Here is a 20,258-nt window from a genome sequence, read left to right as displayed (position 1 = left end):
TGCCTTTTCTGCATCTATTCAGATGATAATGTATAATGAGTTGGGGTGTTTTTTTGGGGTGTGTGTGTGTGTGTGTGTGTATGTGTGCATTTGTGTCCTTTATTATATTAATAGGTGTATTACATTAATTGATTTTCATATGTTGAACTTACCTTGAAATCCTGAAATAAATCTTATTTGGTCATAGCATACAATCTTTTTATTTAAGATGTTGGTGGACCTTTATTTTATTCATTTCTTTATTTGTGGTGCTGAGAATCAAACCCAGTGCCTCACACGTGCTCCACCACTGAGCCATAATTCCAGCCCCTGCAATGTTTTTTATATAATGCCGAATTCAATTTGCTAGTATTTTATTGAGGATTTTTGCCTCTGTATTCACAAGAGATATTGACCTATACTTTTCTCTTCTTGTTGATGTTTTTATCTGGTTTGGGTATTGGGGTAATACTGGGCCCCTAGAATGAATTGGTAAGTATGCCCTTCTCTATTTTCTGGAAAAAAAATTGTGAAGAATTTATATTTATTTCTATTTTAAACATTTGATTAAATTAATTAGTGAGGCTATCTAAGCCTGATTGATTATTAGTGAGATTTGCACATTTATCAGTATTGGTAAAATAAATGAACAAATAAATAAATTAACAAGTCATTGTATTGGCCTTTAGAAATGTTTGATATATGGAGATTTTCATCATATTGTGATTTTGAAATATACATGTGTACCTTAATTGTCTAAAGATGACCAAACTATCTGTCCAAAATACAAATAGAACACAAAGAAAGAAAAGAGAATATAAACAAACAAAAATCCTTCTAGCTCTCAAACTAGGTACCCTATTGTTCACATATTTTGCTTACCACAGGATTTCATGGAGAATCTATTTACGCTTTTTAATTATTTATTTATTTATTTGTTTATTTATTTATGGTACTGGGGGTTTAACTCAGGGGGTATTTCACCACTAAGCTACATCCCCAGTACTTTTTATTTTTAATTTTGAGACAGGGCCTCACTAAGTTACTGAGGCTGGCTTTGCACTTGCAATCTTCCTGTCTCAACCTCCCAAGCCACTGGGATTACAGGCATGCACCACCGTGCCCAGCAAGAGTGTATTCACTCTTATACAACATACACTTCTAATAGGTGTGGAGATCTGATTTTCCATTTTATGTTAGATGAGAATTCGATGACCAGGAAGTAATTCATATAAACCTGATACCAAAAAAGCAAAAACAACAATGATGACAACAATTTAATAAGACAACTATAAAGAAGACAAAAGAATCCAAATGTCAAAGCAGCCTGAGGCCTTTTAAATTAGGGGCAGATAATCCCTAAATAACTCAATTGCCTGCATAGGCATAATGCTATAAAAAGTATTTATAATAATAAGCTGGAGACATCTAGAAAAGAGTAAATTATGATCATGCATACACTGCTAGGTATTTGAAAGCCCAGAATAATTTCCAGAATGATTCATCTCCTGGGGATTCCAGATAGCTGGGGATTTACTAGATTTCCAATGTATAGAGTGATAAATTGGCTGAGACTGGCTTGCATTATAGTTAGCATGTTTATTCCCCTTTCTTGATAATATATGATCAGGGTGGAGTGAAGTTGGGGGGATGAATTAGTCCACTAGGGCTGTCAAGGAAAAATACCAGATACTGGGTGGTTTAAAGGAAAGAAAATAATTTTCTTATGATTCTGGAAGTTCAAGATCAAGGTGTTGGCTTGTTTGGTTTCTTCTAAAGCCTCTCTCCTTGGCTTACAGATGGCTGTCTTCTTGCTGTGTCTTCACGTGGTCCTTTTTCTGTGTTCACATCCCTTGCATCTCTCTGTATGTCCAAATTTCCTCCCTTTATAGGAACACCAGTCAGATTGAATTACAGAGCTCCCAATGTCCTTGATTTTAACTTAATCACCTCTTTAAAGGACTTGTCTCCAAATTGAACCATGTTTGGTGGTACTGGATGTTAGGATTTCCACATTGGAGAGAGAAAATTCAACCTCTAACAGGGGCCAGTTGGAAGTAGGAGATATAAGAAGAATGTGGGAAAAGAAAATCCCAACAAAACATGCAGCTGTAATCTTGGTAATAGGTCTGTTGCTTACTATACTGCAACACCATATACCAGCTGCTCATATTAGAATATCTAGTGTCTCTACCATAAATTCAGTCAAAGAATAGATATTTATCTCTGTGTTCTTATTTTTTTTTTAATTTTTTATTGTTGGCTGTTCAAAACATTACATAGTTCTTGATATATCATATTTCACACTTTGATTCAAGTGGGTTATGAGCTCCCATTTTTACCCCATATACAGATTGCAGAATTACATCAGTTACACATCCATTGATTTACATATTGCCATACTAGTGTCTGTTGTGTTCTGCTGCCTTTCCCATCCTCTACTATCCCCCCTCCCCTCCCCTCCCCTCCCTTCTTCTCTCTCTACCCCCTCTACTGTTATTCATTTCTCCCCCTTGTATTATTTTTCCCTTTCCCCTCACTTCCTCTTGTATGTACTTTTGTATAACTCTGAGGGTCTCCTTCCATTTCCATGCAATTTCCCTTCTCTGTCCCTTTCCCTCCCACCTGTCATCCCTGTTTAATATTAATCTTCTCATGCTCTTTGACCCTACTCTGTTCTTAGATACTCTCCTTATATCAAAGAAGACATTTGGCATTTGTTTTTTAGGGATTGGCTAGCTTCACTTAGCATAATCTGCTCTAATGCCATCCATTTCCCTGCAAATTCTATGATTTTGTAATTTTTTAATGCAGAGTAATACTCCATTGTGTATAAATGCCACATTTTTTTTTATCCATTCGTCTATTGAAGGGCATCTAGGTTGGTTCCACAGTCTTGCTATTGTGAATTGTGCTGCTATGAACATCGATGTAGCAGTGTCCCTGTAGCATGCTCTTTTTAGGTCTTTAGGGAATAGACCGAGAAGGGGAATAGCTGGGTCAAATGGTGGCTCCATTCCCAGCTTTCCAAGAAATCTCCATACTGCTTTCCAAATTGGCTGCACCAATTTGCAGTCCCAACAGCAATGTACAAGTGTACCCTTTTCCCCACATCCTCGCCAGCACTTGTTGTTGTTTGACTTCCTAATGGCTGCCAATCTTACTGGAGTGAGATGGTATCTTAGGGTGGTTTTGATTTGCATTTCTCTGACTGCTAGAGATGGTGAGCATTTTTTCATGTACTTGTTGATTGATTGTATGTCCTCCTCTGAGAAGTGTCTGTTCAGGTCCTTGGCCCATTTGTTGATTGGGTTGTTTGTTCTCTTATTGTCTAATTTTTTGAGTTCTTTGTATACTCTGGATATTAGGGCTCTATCTGAAGTGTGAGGAGTAAAGATTTGTTCCCAGGATGTAGGCTCTCTATTTACCTCTCTTATTGTTTCTTTTGCTGAGAAAAAACTTTTTAGTTTGAGTAAGTCCCATTTGTTGATTCTAGTTATTAACTTTTGTGCTATGGGTGTCCTATTAAGGAATTTGGAGCCCGACCCCACAGTATGTAGATCATAGCCAACTTTTTCTTCTATCAGACGGCGTGTCTCTGATTTGATATCAAGTTCCTTGATCCATTTTGAATTAACTTTTGTGCATGGCGAGAGAAAGGGATTCAGTTTCATTTTGTTGCATATGGATTTCCAGTTTTCCCAGCACCATTTGTTGAAGATGCTATCCTTCCTCCATTGCATGCTTTTAGCCCCTTTATCAAATATAAGGTAGTTGTAGTTTTGTGGATTGGTTTCTGTGTCCTCTATTCTGTACCATTGGTCCACCCGCCTGTTTTGGTACCAGTACCATGCTGTTTTTGTTACTATTGCTCTGTAGTATAGTTTAAAGTCTGGTATCGCTATACCGCCTGATTCACACTTCCTGCTTAGAGTTGTTTTTGCTATTCTGGGTCGTTTATTTTTCCATATGAATTTCATGATTGCTTTCTCTATTTCTACAAGAAATGCCGTTGGGATTTTGATTGGCATTGCATTAAACCTATAGAGAACTTTTGGTAATATCACCATTTTGATGATGTTAGTTCTGCCTATCCATAAACAGGGTATATTTTTCCATCTTCTAAGATCTTCTTCTATTTCTCTCTTTAGGGTTCTGTAGTTTTCATTGTATAAGTCTTTCACCTCTTTTGTTAGGTTGATTCCCAAGTATTTTATTTTTTTTGAAGATATTGTGAATGGAGTGGTTGTCCTCATTTCCATTTCAGAGGATTTGTCGCTGATATACAGGAATGCCTTTGATTTATGCGTGTTGATTTTATATCCTGCCACTTTGCTGAATTCATTTATTAGCTCTAATAGTTTCTTTGTAGACCCTTTTGGGTCTGCTAGGTATAGAATCATGTCATCTGCAAATAGTGATAATTTAAGTTCTTCTTTTCCTATTTTGATGCCTTTAATTTCTTTCGTCTGTCTAATTGCTCTGGCCAGTGTTTAGAGAACTATGTTGAACAGAAGTGGTGAGAGAGGGCATCCCTGTCTTGTTCCAGATTTTAGAGGGAATGCCTTCAATTTTTCTCCATTCAGAATGATGCTAGCCTGAGGCTTAGCGTAGATTGCTTTTATAATATTGAGGTATGTTCCTGTTATCCCTAGTTTTTCTAGAGTTTTGAACATAAAGGGATGCTGTACTTTGTCGAATGCTTTTTCCGCATCTATCGAGATGATCATATGGTTCTTATTTTTAAGTCTATTGATGTGGTGAATAACATTTATTGATTTCCGTATATTGAACCAGCCTTGCATCCCAGGGATGAATCCTACTTGATCATGGTGCACAATTTTTTTGATATGTTTTTGTATCCGATTCGCCAGAATTTTATTGAGGATTTTTGCATCTAGGTTCATTAGAGATATTGGTCTGTAGTTTTCTTTCTTTGAAGTGTCTTTGTCTGGTTTAGGTATCAGGGTGATGTTGGCCTCGTAGAATGAATTTGGAAGTTCTCCCTCTTTTTCTATTTCCCGAAGTAGCTTGAAAAGTATTGGTATTAGTTCCTCTTTAAAGGTTTTGTAAAACTCTGCTGTATACCCATCCGGTCCTGGGCTTTTCTTAGTTGGTAGTCTTTTGATGGTTTCTTCTATTTCCTCAATTGATATTGGTCTGTTTAGGTTGTCTATATCCTCCTGACTCAATCTGGGCAGATCATATGACTTAAGAAATTTATCGATGCCTTCACTATCTTCTAATTTATTGGAGTATAAGGATTCAAAATAATTTTTGATTATCTTCTGTATATCTGAGGTGTCTGTTGTGATATTGCCTTTTTCATCCCGTATGCTAGTAATTTGAGTTCTCTCTCTTCTTCTCTTTGCTAGCATGGCTAAGGGTCTGTCGATTTTGTTTATTTTTTCAAAGAACCAACTTTTAGTTTTGTCAATTTTTTCAATTGTTTCTTTTGTTTCGATTTCATTAATTTCAGCTCTGATTTTAATTATTTCTTGCCTTCTACTTCTTTTGCTGTTGTTTTGCTCTTCTTTTTCTAGGATTTTGAGATGAAGTATGAGATCATTTATTTGTTGGTTTTTTCTTTTTTTAAGGAATGAACTCCAAGCAATGAATTTTCCTCTTAGAACTGCTTTCAATGTGTCCCATAGATTCCGATATGTTGTGTCAGTGTTTTCATTAATCTCTAAGAATTTTTTAATTTCCTCCTTGATGTCTTCTATAACCCATTGATCATTCAGTAACCTATTGTTCATTCTCCAAGTGATGTATTCTTTTTCCTTCCTTCTTTTATCGTTGATTTTCAGTTCCATTCCATTATGATCAGATAGGATGCATGGTATTATCTCTACTCCTTTGTATTGTCTAAGAGTTTCCCTGTGACATAATATATGATCTATTTTTGAGAAGGATCCATGTGCTGCTGAGAAAAAAGTGTAACTGCTTGATGTTGGGTGGTATATTCTATATATGTCAATTAAGTCTAGGTTATTAATTGTGTTATTGAGTTCTATAGTTTCCTTATTCAACTTTTGTTTGGAAGATCTGTCCAGTGGCGAGAGAGGTGTGTTGAAGTCTCCCATGATTATTGTATGGTGGTCTATTAGACTCTTGAACTTGAGAAGAGTTTGTTTGATGAACATAGCTGCACCATTGTTTGGGGCATATATATTTATGATTGTTATGTCTTGTTGGTGTATGGTTCCCTTAAGCAGTATGTAGTGTCCCTCTTTATCCCTTTTGATTAACTTTGGCTTGAAATCTATTTTATTTGATATGAGTATGGACACTCCTGCTTGTTTCCGAAGTCCATATGAGTGATATGATTTTTCCCAACCTTTCACCTTCAGCCTATGTATGTCTTTTCCTATCAAATGCGTCTCCTGTAGGCAGCATATTGTTGGGTCTTGTTTTGTGATCCATTCTACTAACCTGTGTCTCTTGATTGGTGAGTTTAAGCCATTAACATTTAGGGTTATTATTGAGATATGGGTTGTTCTTCCAGCCATATTTGTTTATTTATGTTACTAAACATGGTTTGTTTTCCTCTTTGATTATTTTTCCCCCCTTTACTGTCCTACCTCCCACTGTTGGTTTTCATTGTTATTTTCCATTTCCTCTTCCTGTAATGTTTTGCCAAGGATGTTTAGAAGAGATGGTTTTCTAGCTGCAAATTCTTTTAACTTTTGTTTATCATGGAAGGTTTTAATTTCATCTTCCATTTTGAAGCTTAATTTCGCTGGAAACACAATTCTTGGTTGGAACCCATTTTCTTTCAGTGTTTGAAATATGTTATTCCAGGATCTTCTAGCTTTCAGAGTCTGTGTTGAAAGATCAGCTGTTATCCTGATTGGCTTACCCCTAAATGTGATCTGCTTCCTTTCTCTTGTAGCTTTTAAAATTCTCTCCTTATTCTGTATGTTGGGCATCTTCATTATAATGTGTCTAGGTGTGGGTCTCTTATGATTTTGCACATTCGGCGTCCTATAGGCTTCTAGGATTTGGGATTCTGTCTCATTCTTCAAGTCTGGGAAGTTTTCTCGTATTATTTCATTGAATAGATTGCTCATTCCTTTGGTTTGAAACTCTGTCCCTTCCTGTATCCCAATGACTCTTAAATTTGGTCTCTTGATGTTATCCCATATTTCTTGGATGTTCTGCTCATGGTTTCTTAACATTCTTGCTGAGCTGTCTATGTTCTTTTCAAGTTGAAATACTTTATCTTCATTGTCTGATGTTCTATCTTCTAAGTGTTCTACTCTGCTGGTAGTATTCTCCATTGAGTTTTTAAGTTGGTTTATTGCTTCCTGCATTTCTAGGATTTCTGTTTGTTTGTTTTTTATAACCTCTATCTCCCTGTATAGTTGATCTTTTGCTTCTTCGATTTGTTTATGTAATTCATTGTTGAAGTGATCTTTCATTGTCTGATTTTGCTGTCTGATGTCTTCCTTGAGACTCCAGATCATCTGAAGCATGTATATCCTGAATTCTTTATCTGACATTCCATCTGCTGCAGCTATTACCTCTTCTAACGTTGAGTTGACCTGCAATGCTTGTGGTCCTTTCTTTCCTTGTCTCTTCATACTGTTTGCGTTCCTTTCTTCTTGGTGAAACTGTTGTGCTATTGAATTTTCCCCCTATATATTTATATTGGTCTTGTATAGTTGCAAAGTCTCCCTCGCAGGCGCGGGCGGCGGCTCTGCCCCTCCTCCAATTGGGGCAATGTGCCTACCACGCCGGCAGGCCGCTGGGCCTGCTCTGCCGGTCGGTAGCAGGTCCACCTACCTTGCAGGCGCGGGCGGCGGCTCTGTCCCTCTGCGGGCCGCTAGGCTTGTTCTGTCAGTGGTCGCAGTTCTGCCTACTTTGCAGGCGCAGGCAGCGGCACTGCCCCTCTGCAGGCCTCTGGGGCTGTTCTGCCAGTGGGTCACAGGTCCACCTACCTTGCAGGTGCGGGGGGCGGGGCGGCTCTACCCTTCCTCAGGCCACTGGGCCTGTTCTGTCTGTCGGTTGCAGGACTGGCCTGTTCTGATGGTGGTCACAGTTCCGTCTACCTTGCAGGCGCGGGGGGGAGGGGGCGGCTCTGCCTCTCAGCCGGCCGCTGCTCCTCTTCTGCCGGTGGGTCGCAGGCCCGCCTACCTTGCAGGAGTGATTGGAAGCTCTGTCCCGCCGCGGGCCACTGGGCCTTTTCTGTTGGTGGTCACAGTTCCGCCTACCTGGCAGGCGCGGGGGGTGGGGGGCGGCTCTGCCTCTCAGCAGGCCGGTGCTCCTCTCCTGTGTTCTTATTTTTAATTTTTTTTTTAGTTGTAGATGGACACAATGTCTGTAACTTACTATACTGAAACATCAATACCAACTGCTCATAATTTGAAAAATAGCCAGTTGGTCCTCCCCTACAGAAATACACATATATGTATAGCATGAAGTCAGAGGCATGGAGCTACAACTAACTGCAAAGAAAAAACTATTTGGGGGAGATCATTAGGCTGAGTTTGCTCTTTGGAACTTCTAGAGCAAGTATATTAGGGCATCTAAAAAATGTAGGCTGTGATACTGTCCAGGACTTCCAGAGACACCTTGAGGGGTCCAAAATGTGCTGTGCTTCTGTTCATTTCTGTTTGCAATGGCTGAGTTGCTTAGTTCCTCGATGGTAATGTGAAAAAATGTCACTTTCTTTTGTCATGCAGCAGAACTGGGAGACTTTCATGAAGAAACAGTCAAGAAACATCTGGCACAAAGCCGGTACTTACCAAACCAAGACTGTTTAGAGAGCAAGATCATGGACTTTCATCAGAAGCACATGTAAGTACTTTAACTGGCACCTGCTTCCCCAATGGAGGACACTAAAGCTGGGAACAGATTCTTGAAAGCAAGCCCTTAAGCCTGAGAAGCTTCAGGCTCAAGAAAACACTGACCTCCTCATGGAGCTCTCAGAGTGGAGGTGTCATGCGTGCTGGATTTATTAGGCTCGTAAATTCTTTCCCCTTGCAGTGGCAAAAATCCAGCTGAATCTGATATTCTACTACTGGACATAGCAAGGAAACTGGACATGTATGGCATCAGGCCCCACCCTGCCAGTGATGGTGAAGGAATGCAGATTCACCTGGCTGTTGCACACATGGGAGTCCTGGTGTTACGGGTAACAACTCTTTCCTTCAAAGTCCTTCAGCTTGACAGGTTTTCTCCACTCAAACTTGGGTGTCTGTTCCCTGGGTGATCACAATACTCAGTTTTACCAACTGCTAGAAAGGGAAATAATGCTTGGAAAGGTCTGGGGTAAGCCATCTCCCCTCAATGCACTTTGCTTCAAGGTGCAATCTATAAATAACTATCTACATTCTAAGGGGTTCACACATTTGTTGAGGCCAGCATGGTAGGGAAGTAAAGTCAAGAAGCTCTTTGGAACTTCTAGAGCAAGTATATTAGGGCATCTAAAAAATGTAGGCTGTGACACTGTCCAGGACCTCCAGAGACACCTTGAGGGGTCCAAAATGTGTAATGCTTCTGTTCATTTCTGTTTGCAATGGAGGTGCCCAGTGCTAGCTGGTAGGGCATTAGTGCTCAGCTTTACCACTGACTGTTGCTATTTACTGGCTCATTCTTTTCCCAGGACTTTGTTGTGAATAAATCACTTGTAAGAGAGAAGGGAGATGACCTAAGGCCCACTGACCCCCAAGACCAAATTAGAACTCTGGAGTTACCAAACAGGTCATGTAAGGATTCAGCTAAGAGAATCTTGGCCTTCTCATTTATTTGGTTATAAACTTTTCAGCATGAGAGTCAGTCACACTGATGAGCAAAAGACTCAATGGAGTAAAATAAGCAAATCCCAAAAAGCCAAAGACAAAATGTTCTCTATGATATGCAGATGCTATCACACAATAAGGTGGGGATACAAGTTCATTGGGTTAGACAAAGGGGAATGAAGGGAAAGGAGGAGCATGGGAATAGGAAAGACAATGGAATACATTGGACATAAGTTTCCTATGTTCGATTATGAATTCACCACCAGTGTAACTCCACTTCATGTCCAACTGCAAGAATGGAAAATTACACTCCATATATGTATAATATGTCAAAATACATTCTATTGTCATATATACCTAAAAAGAACAAATTTTAAAAGACTCAATGGATCACAGGTATATGTGTTTATCCAGGAGGGCCTTGTTACCCTTCCCACTCTAACCCCTGGTCCTTGCCATTTCTTACTGCACTGGAAAAGATGGGAATGGTAGCAAGGTAGAGCTACCATGTTGCTTGTGATTTCTTTCAATGTGAATATTTCTGTAGGCAGTTGGGAACAATACAGCTGATGTTACTTAGAATATGTTGTGTCTCTACCCTAAATTCAGTCAAAGAATAGATATTTATCTCTGTGTTCTTGTTTTTAAAGTGTTTTTTTTTAGTTGTAGATGCACACAATATCTTTATTTTATTTATTTATTCATATGTGGTGCTGAGAATCGAAACCAATGCCTCACACATTCTCAGCAAGTGCTCTACCATTGAGACACAACTCCAGCCCTCTGTGTTCTTTATCATATTCTTTATTTTTTTAAAAGGGTTTTTAATTGGTTTTTTAAATATATGACAACAGAGTACATTACAATTCTTATTACACATATAGAACACAATTTTTCATATCTCTGATTGTATATAAAGTATGTTGACAGCAATTTGTGTCTTCATACATGTACTTTGGATAATGATGTCCATCACATTCCACCATCGTTGCTTGCTAACCCCCTACCCACTCCCTTTCCCTTCCACCCCTCTGTCCTATCTAGAGTTCGTCTATTCCTCCCATGCTCCCTCTCCCTACCCCACTATGAGTCAGCCTCCTTATATCAGAGAAAACATTCGGCATTTGGTTTTTTGGGATTGGCTAACTTCACTTAGCATTATCTTCTCCAACTCCATCCATTTACCTGCAAATGCCATGATTTTATTCTCTTTTATTGCTGAGTAATATTCCATTGTGTATATATGCCACATTTTTTTTATCCATTCATCTACTGAAGGGCATCGACTACATCCTATAAAATTAAACTGTTTTAAAGTGTGCAAGTCAGTAGTTTTTAGTTATTTAGGGAGTTAGGAAGCCATTTATTCATTCATCCTTTATTTCAGTATATTCTTTGTGCATTCTGTACCAGGCACTAGGGCTACAGAGGTAGATAAGAATGATCCTGAATTCATAGCACTTGGTTTCTAATGAGGAGAAGACAGATAGTTAAATAAGTAATTACAAACAAGGGCCAGGAGTATGAGCTAGAAGTGTAGGGCACTAAGATAACAGGTGAGAGGGCCTTAACATTTAAGCCAAGACCTGAGGAAGTTATCCAGGCCACAGGGCCAGAGTTGGGAGTTAAGGAAGGTTGTTTCAAAGAAAGAGCGAACAGACAAAAGGCAGTCAAGAAACTAAAGAGCGAACAGACAAAAGGCAGTCAAGAAACTAACATTGAATGTGAGAAAGACTTGGTCCCAATAGTGCTATCAGACTTTTAAATAATCAACAAACTAATATATGTGGTGCTTATAGGGAATGGTTAGGTGGGAACAAGAGTAGGGGTGATGGTGGTGAGAGTGAAACTTCTCAATGCTACATATCTTTTTTTTCCGTGTGTCTGTGTGTGTGTGTGTGTGTGTATGTGTGTGTGTGTGTTTTGCAGGGAGTCCTAGGGATTGAACCCAGGGGCACTCCACCATCCCCAGATTTTTTAATTTTTTTGACACAGGGTCTTGCTTAAGTTTCTGAGACTGGCCTCAAACTTGCCTTCAATACTATTTATCTTTTGTGTGTGCTTTTGGTTTTCAACCATGTGAATGGATTACCTCTTGAACAAACAAATAAATGAACAAACAAGGTAAGCTGTTTAGGCAGACCAGGAGATCCAAGAGAGTACAGGGGAGTTAGAAAGGGAAATAGGCTGCAGGAATAAGAATATTCTAGAGAAGGCATTCACAATCGAAAAGAAATAGAAAAATTGTGCTCTATATGTGTAATATGAATTGTAATGCATTCTACTGTCATATATAACAAATTAGAATAAAAAATAAATAAAAATAATAATAAAAACGAAACGAGGGCCAGGGCTGTAGCTGAGTGGTAGAGCACCTGCCTCTCATATGTGAAGCCATGGGTTCGATCCTCAGCACCACATAAAAATAAATAAAGGTATCATGTCCACCTACAATTTAAAAAATATTTTAAAAAATGACCTAAGCCTCTATTAACTGATGAATGGATAAAGAAAATGTACAAAAATATAGAAGATGGGATACTATTTAGTCATAATAAGAATGAAATCCTGTCATTTACAACAATATGGATGGAACTGGAGGCTCTTATGTTAAGTGAAGTAAGCCAGGGACAGAAATGAAAGTACTAAAAAAGTTGATGTTGTAGTTGAGAGTAATGGTTCCCAAAGACTGGAAAAATAGAGGGAGGGAAGGATGAGGAGAAGTTGATCAATGTGCACTAAGTTACAATTAGATAGGAGGAAAAAGCTCTGGTGTGCTATTCACAGTAGGATGACTATGGATAACATTTATGTCTTACATATTTCAACAAAGCTAGAAAAAGTATTCTGAATGTTTTTTAACATTTATTTTTTAAGTTTTAAGTGGACACAATATCTTCATTTTACTTTTATGTGGTGCTGAGGATCGAACCCAGGGCCTCACGCATGCTAGGCGAGCGCTCTACCTCTGAGCCGCAGCCCCAGCCCCTGAATGTTTTTTTTTTTTTTAATTTTTTTTTGTTTTTTAGTTAGAGGTGGACACAATGTCTTTATTCTACATTTATGTGGTTCTGAGGATCGCAGTACCTCATGCATGCTAGGCAAGCAGTCTGCCTCTGAGCCACAGCCCAAGCCCCTGAATGTTTTCATCATAAAAATATTTGGTGAGGGCTGTGGCTTTAGCTCAGTGGTAGATCACTTGCCTAGCATGTGTGACACACTGGGTTCGATCCTCAGCACCACATAAAAATAAATAAATAAATAAATGTATTGTGTTCATTTACAACTAAAAATATTTCAAAAAATATTTGATGAAATAGATATAATTAACCTGGCTGGAACATTGCACAATTATATATGTATTGAAACATCACATGGTACCCCATTAACATATATCAATTTTAAGTTTTTATAAACAGCTAAAACACTAATTTAAAAAGTGAATGTTTTCAGCTGGGTGCAGTGGCACACACCTGTAATCCCAGTGGCTTGTGAGGCTGAGACACGAGAATCGTGAGTTCAAAGCCAGCCTCAGCAATCGTGAGGCACTAAGCAACTGAGTGAGACCCTGTCTCTAAACAAAATACAAAATAGGGCTGAGGATGTGGTTCAGTGGTCAAGTGCTCCTGGGTTCAATCCCTGGTACCAAAAAAAGTGAATCTTTTCTTCAAAGAAAACGAATATTCTCAAGAAGGTGCTATCAAAGCTGGTAAGAATTCTTGTCTATGTGGAAGGTATGTTGAATAAGGAGAATGAAGAGACTATAGGAGAAAGGTGTAGATTTGAATGAAAGAGTGTTTTTTTGTGAGGGGGAGCAGTGGGAAAGACAGCTGTATATTCAATAGAAAAGTAACAGGAAAACTCAGCCAAGATTTGATGATGCAGGCAGTGAGGAATTATTGAAGGTATTTGGGTAAATGGGGTGGCAGGAGAAATATGTCTTTTTTTTAGCAGCTGACTCTGGAAACATGGGAAAGAAGTGAGTTTCATGAACCTATTAAAATAATCCATTTCTACTGTGATCTCACTGTCTAAGCCAGAAACCATCCCCAGAGCAGCCTTGTGGCCCACCTGAAACACCTGGCCATAGCTTCTACTTAGCTCAACAGGATCATTCTATGCAAGAGATGGATCAGAAATAGTTTCATTCACCAGGGGCTGTGGCACATGCTTGTAATCCCAGAGACTCAGGAAGATAAGGCAGAAAGATCACAAGTTCAAGGCCAGCCTCAGCAACTTAGCAAGATCCTGTGTCAAAATAAAAACAAATTTAAAAGGACTGGTGATGTAGCTCAGTGGTAAATCACCCCTAGGTTCAATCCCCAGTACCCCCCACACACACACACACACCACAGTCCTATTTATGAAGTGCATTTTCAATCATATTTGCCCTGTTTTACAAGCCAAATTTTGCGTACACAGCCTAAAGTCAGCTACATGTTTTATTACAGGGAAATACAAAGATCAATACTTTCAACTGGGCTAAAATCCGAAAGTTGAGTTTTAAGAGAAAACATTTTCTTATCAAACTTCATGCCAATATCTTGGTAAGTAGATTTCTAATAAATTCTTTTGCTTTTCTGTTCATTTGGAATTTCTTGGTTGCTTCTGCAAATGTTTTGAATATAAGTGGTGAAAAGCTGACCAGCCCTGAGGGGTGATATGCCCCCTCTCTTGCCTCTACATAACCAACCAGAGCTTTACTCACACTATTAGCAAAGACAAAACACTAAGAAATCTGATTTGTAGTTCAGAATGAGTAAAGTAAGGGAAATCTCTGTGGAAATAGTTTTTGAGGGGTTTGATGAGTCAAATGGGAATGAATGATTAGAATTAGGACTATGGACATAATCACTTGACGTTCTCCACTGCATTTTACAACATATATCTTTTTAGAGGTTTATTTGTTTTTATTAGAGCATTATACAATTACATAGTAATTGGTTCATGCTGAAAATTTCATATATTCATGGAATTCAAATTCAATTCCCCCTTTCCCTTCCCCTCCTGCTTTCCTCTGTAACTTTACCTATTTTCCTTGAGAAAGAAATTGTTGAGTATCTACTACATGCCAAAGCCAAGCAGGATATGAGAAGTGGGTATACACATAAGCAAAATAAGCAATCATTGGGCAAGTTTGCATCATACAAGATGAGACAAAGATGTGAGAAATGATATTGTTTTATAACCATAAAGGAAATTAAACATGTGTATCAAATAATTTTTGACCTACAGAAGGTCCAGTTTGGGCTTCATTCTCTGAATCTTGGCATTATATTAAAGTGTTCATTTGAGCAGTTAAGGAGACTGGATCCAGTGGGAAATTCATGGTCAGCCCTAGGGGCTGCAAGTAGGAACCTGGAAAGAAATGAGACAAGTGGGGAGGTCAGTGCAGTGGGTTGGTGGGGCTGTGGAAAATGTGGCTGTAATCATGCCATGTAACCTTGGGCTAAAGGGGGTATATAGTGAGTCAGGGGATGGGAAGATCTTGAACTTTAGGTTTGGAAGGCCAAGGTCCCCAAAGACAGATTGAAATATGTTAAAAGAGCAACACAGAACATCATAGAACAAGATAGCATCTAGAGGAAGAAGTGTTTCTTGCTGGTAAGTTAAAAAGCCTCATGGACATGTAATCATCCTATAAACCCTTCCATCTGTAAGGAAATCTCCTCTTCCCTCCCCTTTCCTGTTGGTCATTTATAACTTCTTGTCACCTTGAAAGGATGCCCTTTGATGTTCATTTTAACCTGATTTACAACTTCATAAAAATGTTCCTGGCAGAGAAGGGGTGGGGGTTAAACAGTGTCTAAGGCTAGTATGTAAAGCAAGACTGGCTTTTAGAGAAGGCTCTATTTGAGAGCAGTGGCCCTGTCTGTTCCTCTGAAGGTTGCCAATCATTTGGTCTCAGTAGGTGTGAAGCCTATGGGGAGCCGAGTGGGAAATCAGAAGCCCTATAGTCCCTGGGACCAAAAGCTTGGAAGGCATTGGGATCCCAAAGTCTTTAATATTCTGGAAGGATGTTTTGCTAGATGTAAATTGCTTTATATAGGCGTTGTGCAAGGACACCTTGGAGTTCACAATGGCCAGCCGAGATGCCTGCAAAGCTTTCTGGAAGACCTGTGTGGAGTATCATGCCTTCTTCAGGCTTTCTGAAGAACCCAAATCAAAGCCCAAAACTCTACTTTGCAGCAAGGGTTCCAGTTTCCGCTATAGGTAATTAAATACCATGCAGTAGTATACTACTTCTTTTTAATAACATGGGAGTTAATAGGAGTTGTTCAAATTCTAGAAGGAATATAGAATCTATTTCAGCCAGTCACAGTGGCACACGCCTGTAATCCCAGCGGCTTGGGAAAGTGAGGCAGGAGGATTGCAGGTTCAAAGCCAGCCTCAGCAACTAAGTGAGGCCCTAATCAACTCAGTGAGATCCTGCCTCTAAATAAAAAAATAAAAAGGGCTGTGGATGTGGCTCAGGGGTTAAGTGCTCTTGGGTTCAATTCCTAGTACCCCCCCCCAAAAAAAAAAAGAATTTATTTCAGTCACTTGAAAAATTGTACTCTTTACTGCTCACTTTTGGCAAGATGCTCTAAGTCAATATTTCCCAACTGGAAGGCAGGGGGATGGGGGCTTACCTACCTAAGGGGTTGGATCAGAATCACAACAAAGATGAGGGGGCATAAGCAGTTTGAGAAAATATATTCAATGAACCTATTGTTTGTCTTATATGCGACTTATATGCAAGACTTGGAAAGGAAAGATCAACAACATCCTTGTGGTGATGTTAGGCAAAAGAGCAAGAAAGCACTGGAGGGGATAAGGGATTAAAAATGTTGAGCAATATTACACTAACAGCTCCTCACTACAGGTCACACCTTGGAGGAATGGAAGTGAGGTCGAATTAAGATCTTGTTTTTACTTGAAAACACCAGCCTAGGAATGCACTGCAAGAAGCTTTCAAAGCTCTTAGCTAAGATAAAAAATTCTAATTTCTAATGCTTCCACATAAGGAATTCGTCAAACAGTGGAAGTCTGCCCCAGTAAGAACTGAGGTATTTTTAAGAACGTATTTTTGATGGAATCTTTCCAAAATGTATTCTACAAATCCCTGTCTTCTTGAACAGATGATACTGTGCATATTTTGCCCTTTCCTTAATGACCTGAGTTATTATAAACATCACTTATTATCCTCTGCAGGCAGCTGTAGTGCAGTGACGGCCTCAGGGTGGGGGAGGCAAGTCAGGCCTTGCACTTCAGTGATAAATGGCCCAGACTTTCTGGGTTTTATTATTTTTGTGATATCTTTCTTGGCTCTTGTTTCTCCCACCAGTCAGCTGCATTTCTTTGCTAGTGTACAACTGACTTGAGCTATCTTCTTCTGCTGTTTAGTTAGCTGCTTTTTTTCCTGCCATGCATTTGGGAAACAGATAATCAGTCAGTTGACTTTTTAAAAAATTTTTGTTTTAGTTTCAGATGGATACAATACCTTTAATTACTTATTTTTTTATGTGGTGCTGAGAATCTAACCCAATTCCTCACGTGTACTAGGCAAGTGCTCTATCTCTGAGCCACAACCCCAGCCCCAGTCAGTTGACTTTTTAAATTTGTAGAAAAGAAATGTCTGGGGGGGCTGGGGTTGTGGCTCAGCACTAGAGCGCTCGCCTAGCATGTGAGAGGCCCTGGGTTCGATCCTCAGCACCACATTAAAAAATAAATAAAATAAAGGTTTTGTGTCCAACCATAACTAAAAAATAATTAAAAAAAAGAAATGTCTGGGTTCTATGTAGTTAAGGTTGCTCTCTTCCTGGTTCTTGGATAAGTGGGCATTATCATTCATGTGATCTTCAACAAGTCATGACCTATGTCATTCATCTAGATGCTTTTGGTTTCAACAGTAACTGAGGCTCGAGTTTTAGTAGTTTATTGGATTATTAATTAATTATTTGAACTCATCTTTCTAATAGTGGAAGAACCCAAAGGCAGCTTTTGGAATATGGGAATAAACGGCAGTTGAAGAGCTTGCCATTTGAAAGGTACATGCTTTTGTTTCTCACTCTCATGCTGACTTCAAGTTGAATGTACAGTTTCATACATATCCCGCTATTCCCATGTCAGCCATTTCAATGACTTCTCTGTTTGGGGATTTCAGAAAGCATTACCCGTCTCAGTACCATGAACGACAGTGCAGGTCTTCACCAGACATCCTCTCTGATGTGTCAAAACAAGTAAGATTTCTGAAAATTCCTACTTCTTTAAATACATGTAATTCATCCAAATTTCAAATGCTCCCAAAAATTGATTCTGCACAATCTCCCACTGTGTCTAAGGGTTATTCTGTTCCAGAAGGTTAGCCTCCTGGGGAGGGCTGCCGGGCTCAACCTTTCCTGCCAATAGAAGACCATTTAGTAAACTCCCACTGGTGTGTACCTTATAGACTATAAGGCTCTGGCACATTTTCAAATTGTAACCAGTATTGTTAACATCTTGCAAAATGAAGATCCAAATCAATTTCTATGGCTTTGTATTTTTAAAACTAAAAGCTCTGCTTTTCTTCCTATGGAAATTTTAAGGCTTACAGGAAGGTAAGAGGTCTGTGTTAAGGTTTTAAAATAATTTTGCTGCTTAACTGTGTTTAAGTGAAGGAGAAAGTTGCTAGTTTTATAGTATCAATCTTGTTAATCACTTTTCTTTGGATCTTTCTACAAAAACTAATTATATAAAAAATTGGGGCTGGGGATGTGGCTCAAGCGGTAGCGCACTCGCCTGGCATGCGTGCGGCCCGGGTTCGATCCTCAGCACCACATACAAACAAAGATGTTGTGTCTGCCGAAAACTAGAAAATAAATATTAAAAAATTCTCTCTCTCTCTCTCTTTAAAAAAAATTAATTATAGGTCTCATAAACTCTCATGCCTTCATTTCAAGTCAGTTTTTATCCAAAAGGTATCAGAGGTATAATGATGAAAGGTTCTATCCAGTATATGAAAATTTCATGCCATTCATAGACTTGCTTCCAAACATTTTACAGAAAATAGGGAGGAGGCTGGAGCAAGAAAGTTTAGGAAACTTGTCTAAGGTCACACAAAAGCAAGACAAAAGCAGAGTCAGGACCAGGCAGGTTTTCTGGTTCATTGATAAGAGCTACTAAACGAAAACTGCTTGAAGTACAATGTTGCCTCAAGTCTATTGCATTCTTGGAGGCCAGAAATGGGATGTAACTGAGAAAGAATAGTCTGTCATATTCTTTTTAATACACAATTTAGAAAATGGTACAAGTTCTTCTCCCTTCCATATGTATTTGTCAATCCTGGAATATAACATGGATTGAACTAACTTTGTGGGAAACTACCTTTCAAAATTCTTGGCTAAGATAGAACTGTGATCCCCACTCCAGTCAAATGGCTTTTTTCTTTTTTTTCACCAATATGTCCTTTCTTTCAAGGTGGAAGACTTGAGACTAGCATATGGTGGTGGGTACTACCGAAATGTGAATGGAGTACACGCATCTGAACCTGTGTTAGACAGTAGGAGGAGGAACTCTGCAGTGGAGGTGACGTTTGCAGCTGAACTGGAGCGTTCCAAACCAGAGGCGGATCCCACATCGTTACATCAGTCGCAAAGCAGTTCATCTTTCTCTTTTCTTTATTCAGATCCTGTCTTTAACACTGACCCTGATCCTCAACCTGATCCCAGAGACTTCTTTGAGCAGAGAAGTCCTCTAAGCTCCTTCCGAACAAGCTCCAAGTTTGCTGACCATCACATAAACACATCCTCTGGCCTCACAAGCGGAGCGAGTCCAGTAAGGCAGCTAACTTACACAGATGTGCCCTATATTCCTTGTACTAGTCAGCAAGTGGATATTATGCCTCCCCAAGTCTTTTTTTATGTGGACAAGCCACCTCAGGTGCCCAGACGCTCTCCAGTCATGGCAGAGGAAAGGGCAAGACCAGACAACTACTTAGAGCCCTCTGCAATAAAGCCACCCAAAAGGAGTCCAAGGAATACCAGAATAAAGAGCTTTCAGCAAGACCTTCAAGAACTCCAAGAAGCTATGGCCAGGACTAGTGGTAGGAACAATATCAATTTAGATCCAGAAGAGGAAGACCCAAATTTAGAAGACGCTTTTACATATAACATTCAAGAGCAAACCCCCAAACGGTCCCAGAGCCAATCAGACATGAAAACTATCCGTTTTCCTTTTGGATCCGAATTTAGACCTTTAGGGCCTCGTCCCGCTCTGAGTCGTAAAGCAGACCTATTTACATGTATGTTTGCAGAGCAGGAGTTCCCAGCAGTTCTCATGGATCAGAGCACAGCAGAAAGGTACGTAGCTAGTGAATCCAGTGATTCTGAATCAGAGATTCTTAAACCAGACTACTACTCTTTGTATGGCAAAGGAAAAAAGTCACCCATGGCCAGAATCCGTTTGTCTTCTGGTAGTCTCCAGCTAGATGAAGAAGATGAAGATGTTTCTTTCAACACACCAAGTGCTGAAGACAGGACTTTACTAAAACCATGTAATTACTTCTTAGCTTAA

At 39.3% G+C, this 20,258-nt stretch overlaps 1 protein-coding gene across 1 annotated transcript in view; it reads left to right on the top strand.

The window, feature by feature from the left end:
* The window catches only part of Frmd7 (FERM domain containing 7), a 95,783-nt gene extending 75,525 nt beyond the window's left edge, over positions 1 to 20,258 (top strand). Inside the window, exons 7-13 of the mRNA XM_071606088.1 lie at positions 8,667 to 8,781; positions 8,971 to 9,118; positions 14,177 to 14,272; positions 15,775 to 15,938; positions 17,687 to 17,755; positions 17,872 to 17,947; positions 19,164 to 20,258. Coding sequence (XP_071462189.1) covers positions 8,667 to 8,781; positions 8,971 to 9,118; positions 14,177 to 14,272; positions 15,775 to 15,938; positions 17,687 to 17,755; positions 17,872 to 17,947; positions 19,164 to 20,258 — 1,763 coding nt within the window. The remainder of the gene's footprint in view (positions 1 to 8,666; positions 8,782 to 8,970; positions 9,119 to 14,176; positions 14,273 to 15,774; positions 15,939 to 17,686; positions 17,756 to 17,871; positions 17,948 to 19,163) is intronic.

This window comes from Marmota flaviventris, chromosome X, assembly GCF_047511675.1.
Source record: "Marmota flaviventris isolate mMarFla1 chromosome X, mMarFla1.hap1, whole genome shotgun sequence".
In the NCBI taxonomy this organism is placed as follows: Eukaryota; Metazoa; Chordata; class Mammalia; order Rodentia; family Sciuridae; genus Marmota; species Marmota flaviventris.
Note: the sequence above shows the minus strand (reverse complement) of the source record. Positions and strands in the feature narration are given on the sequence as shown.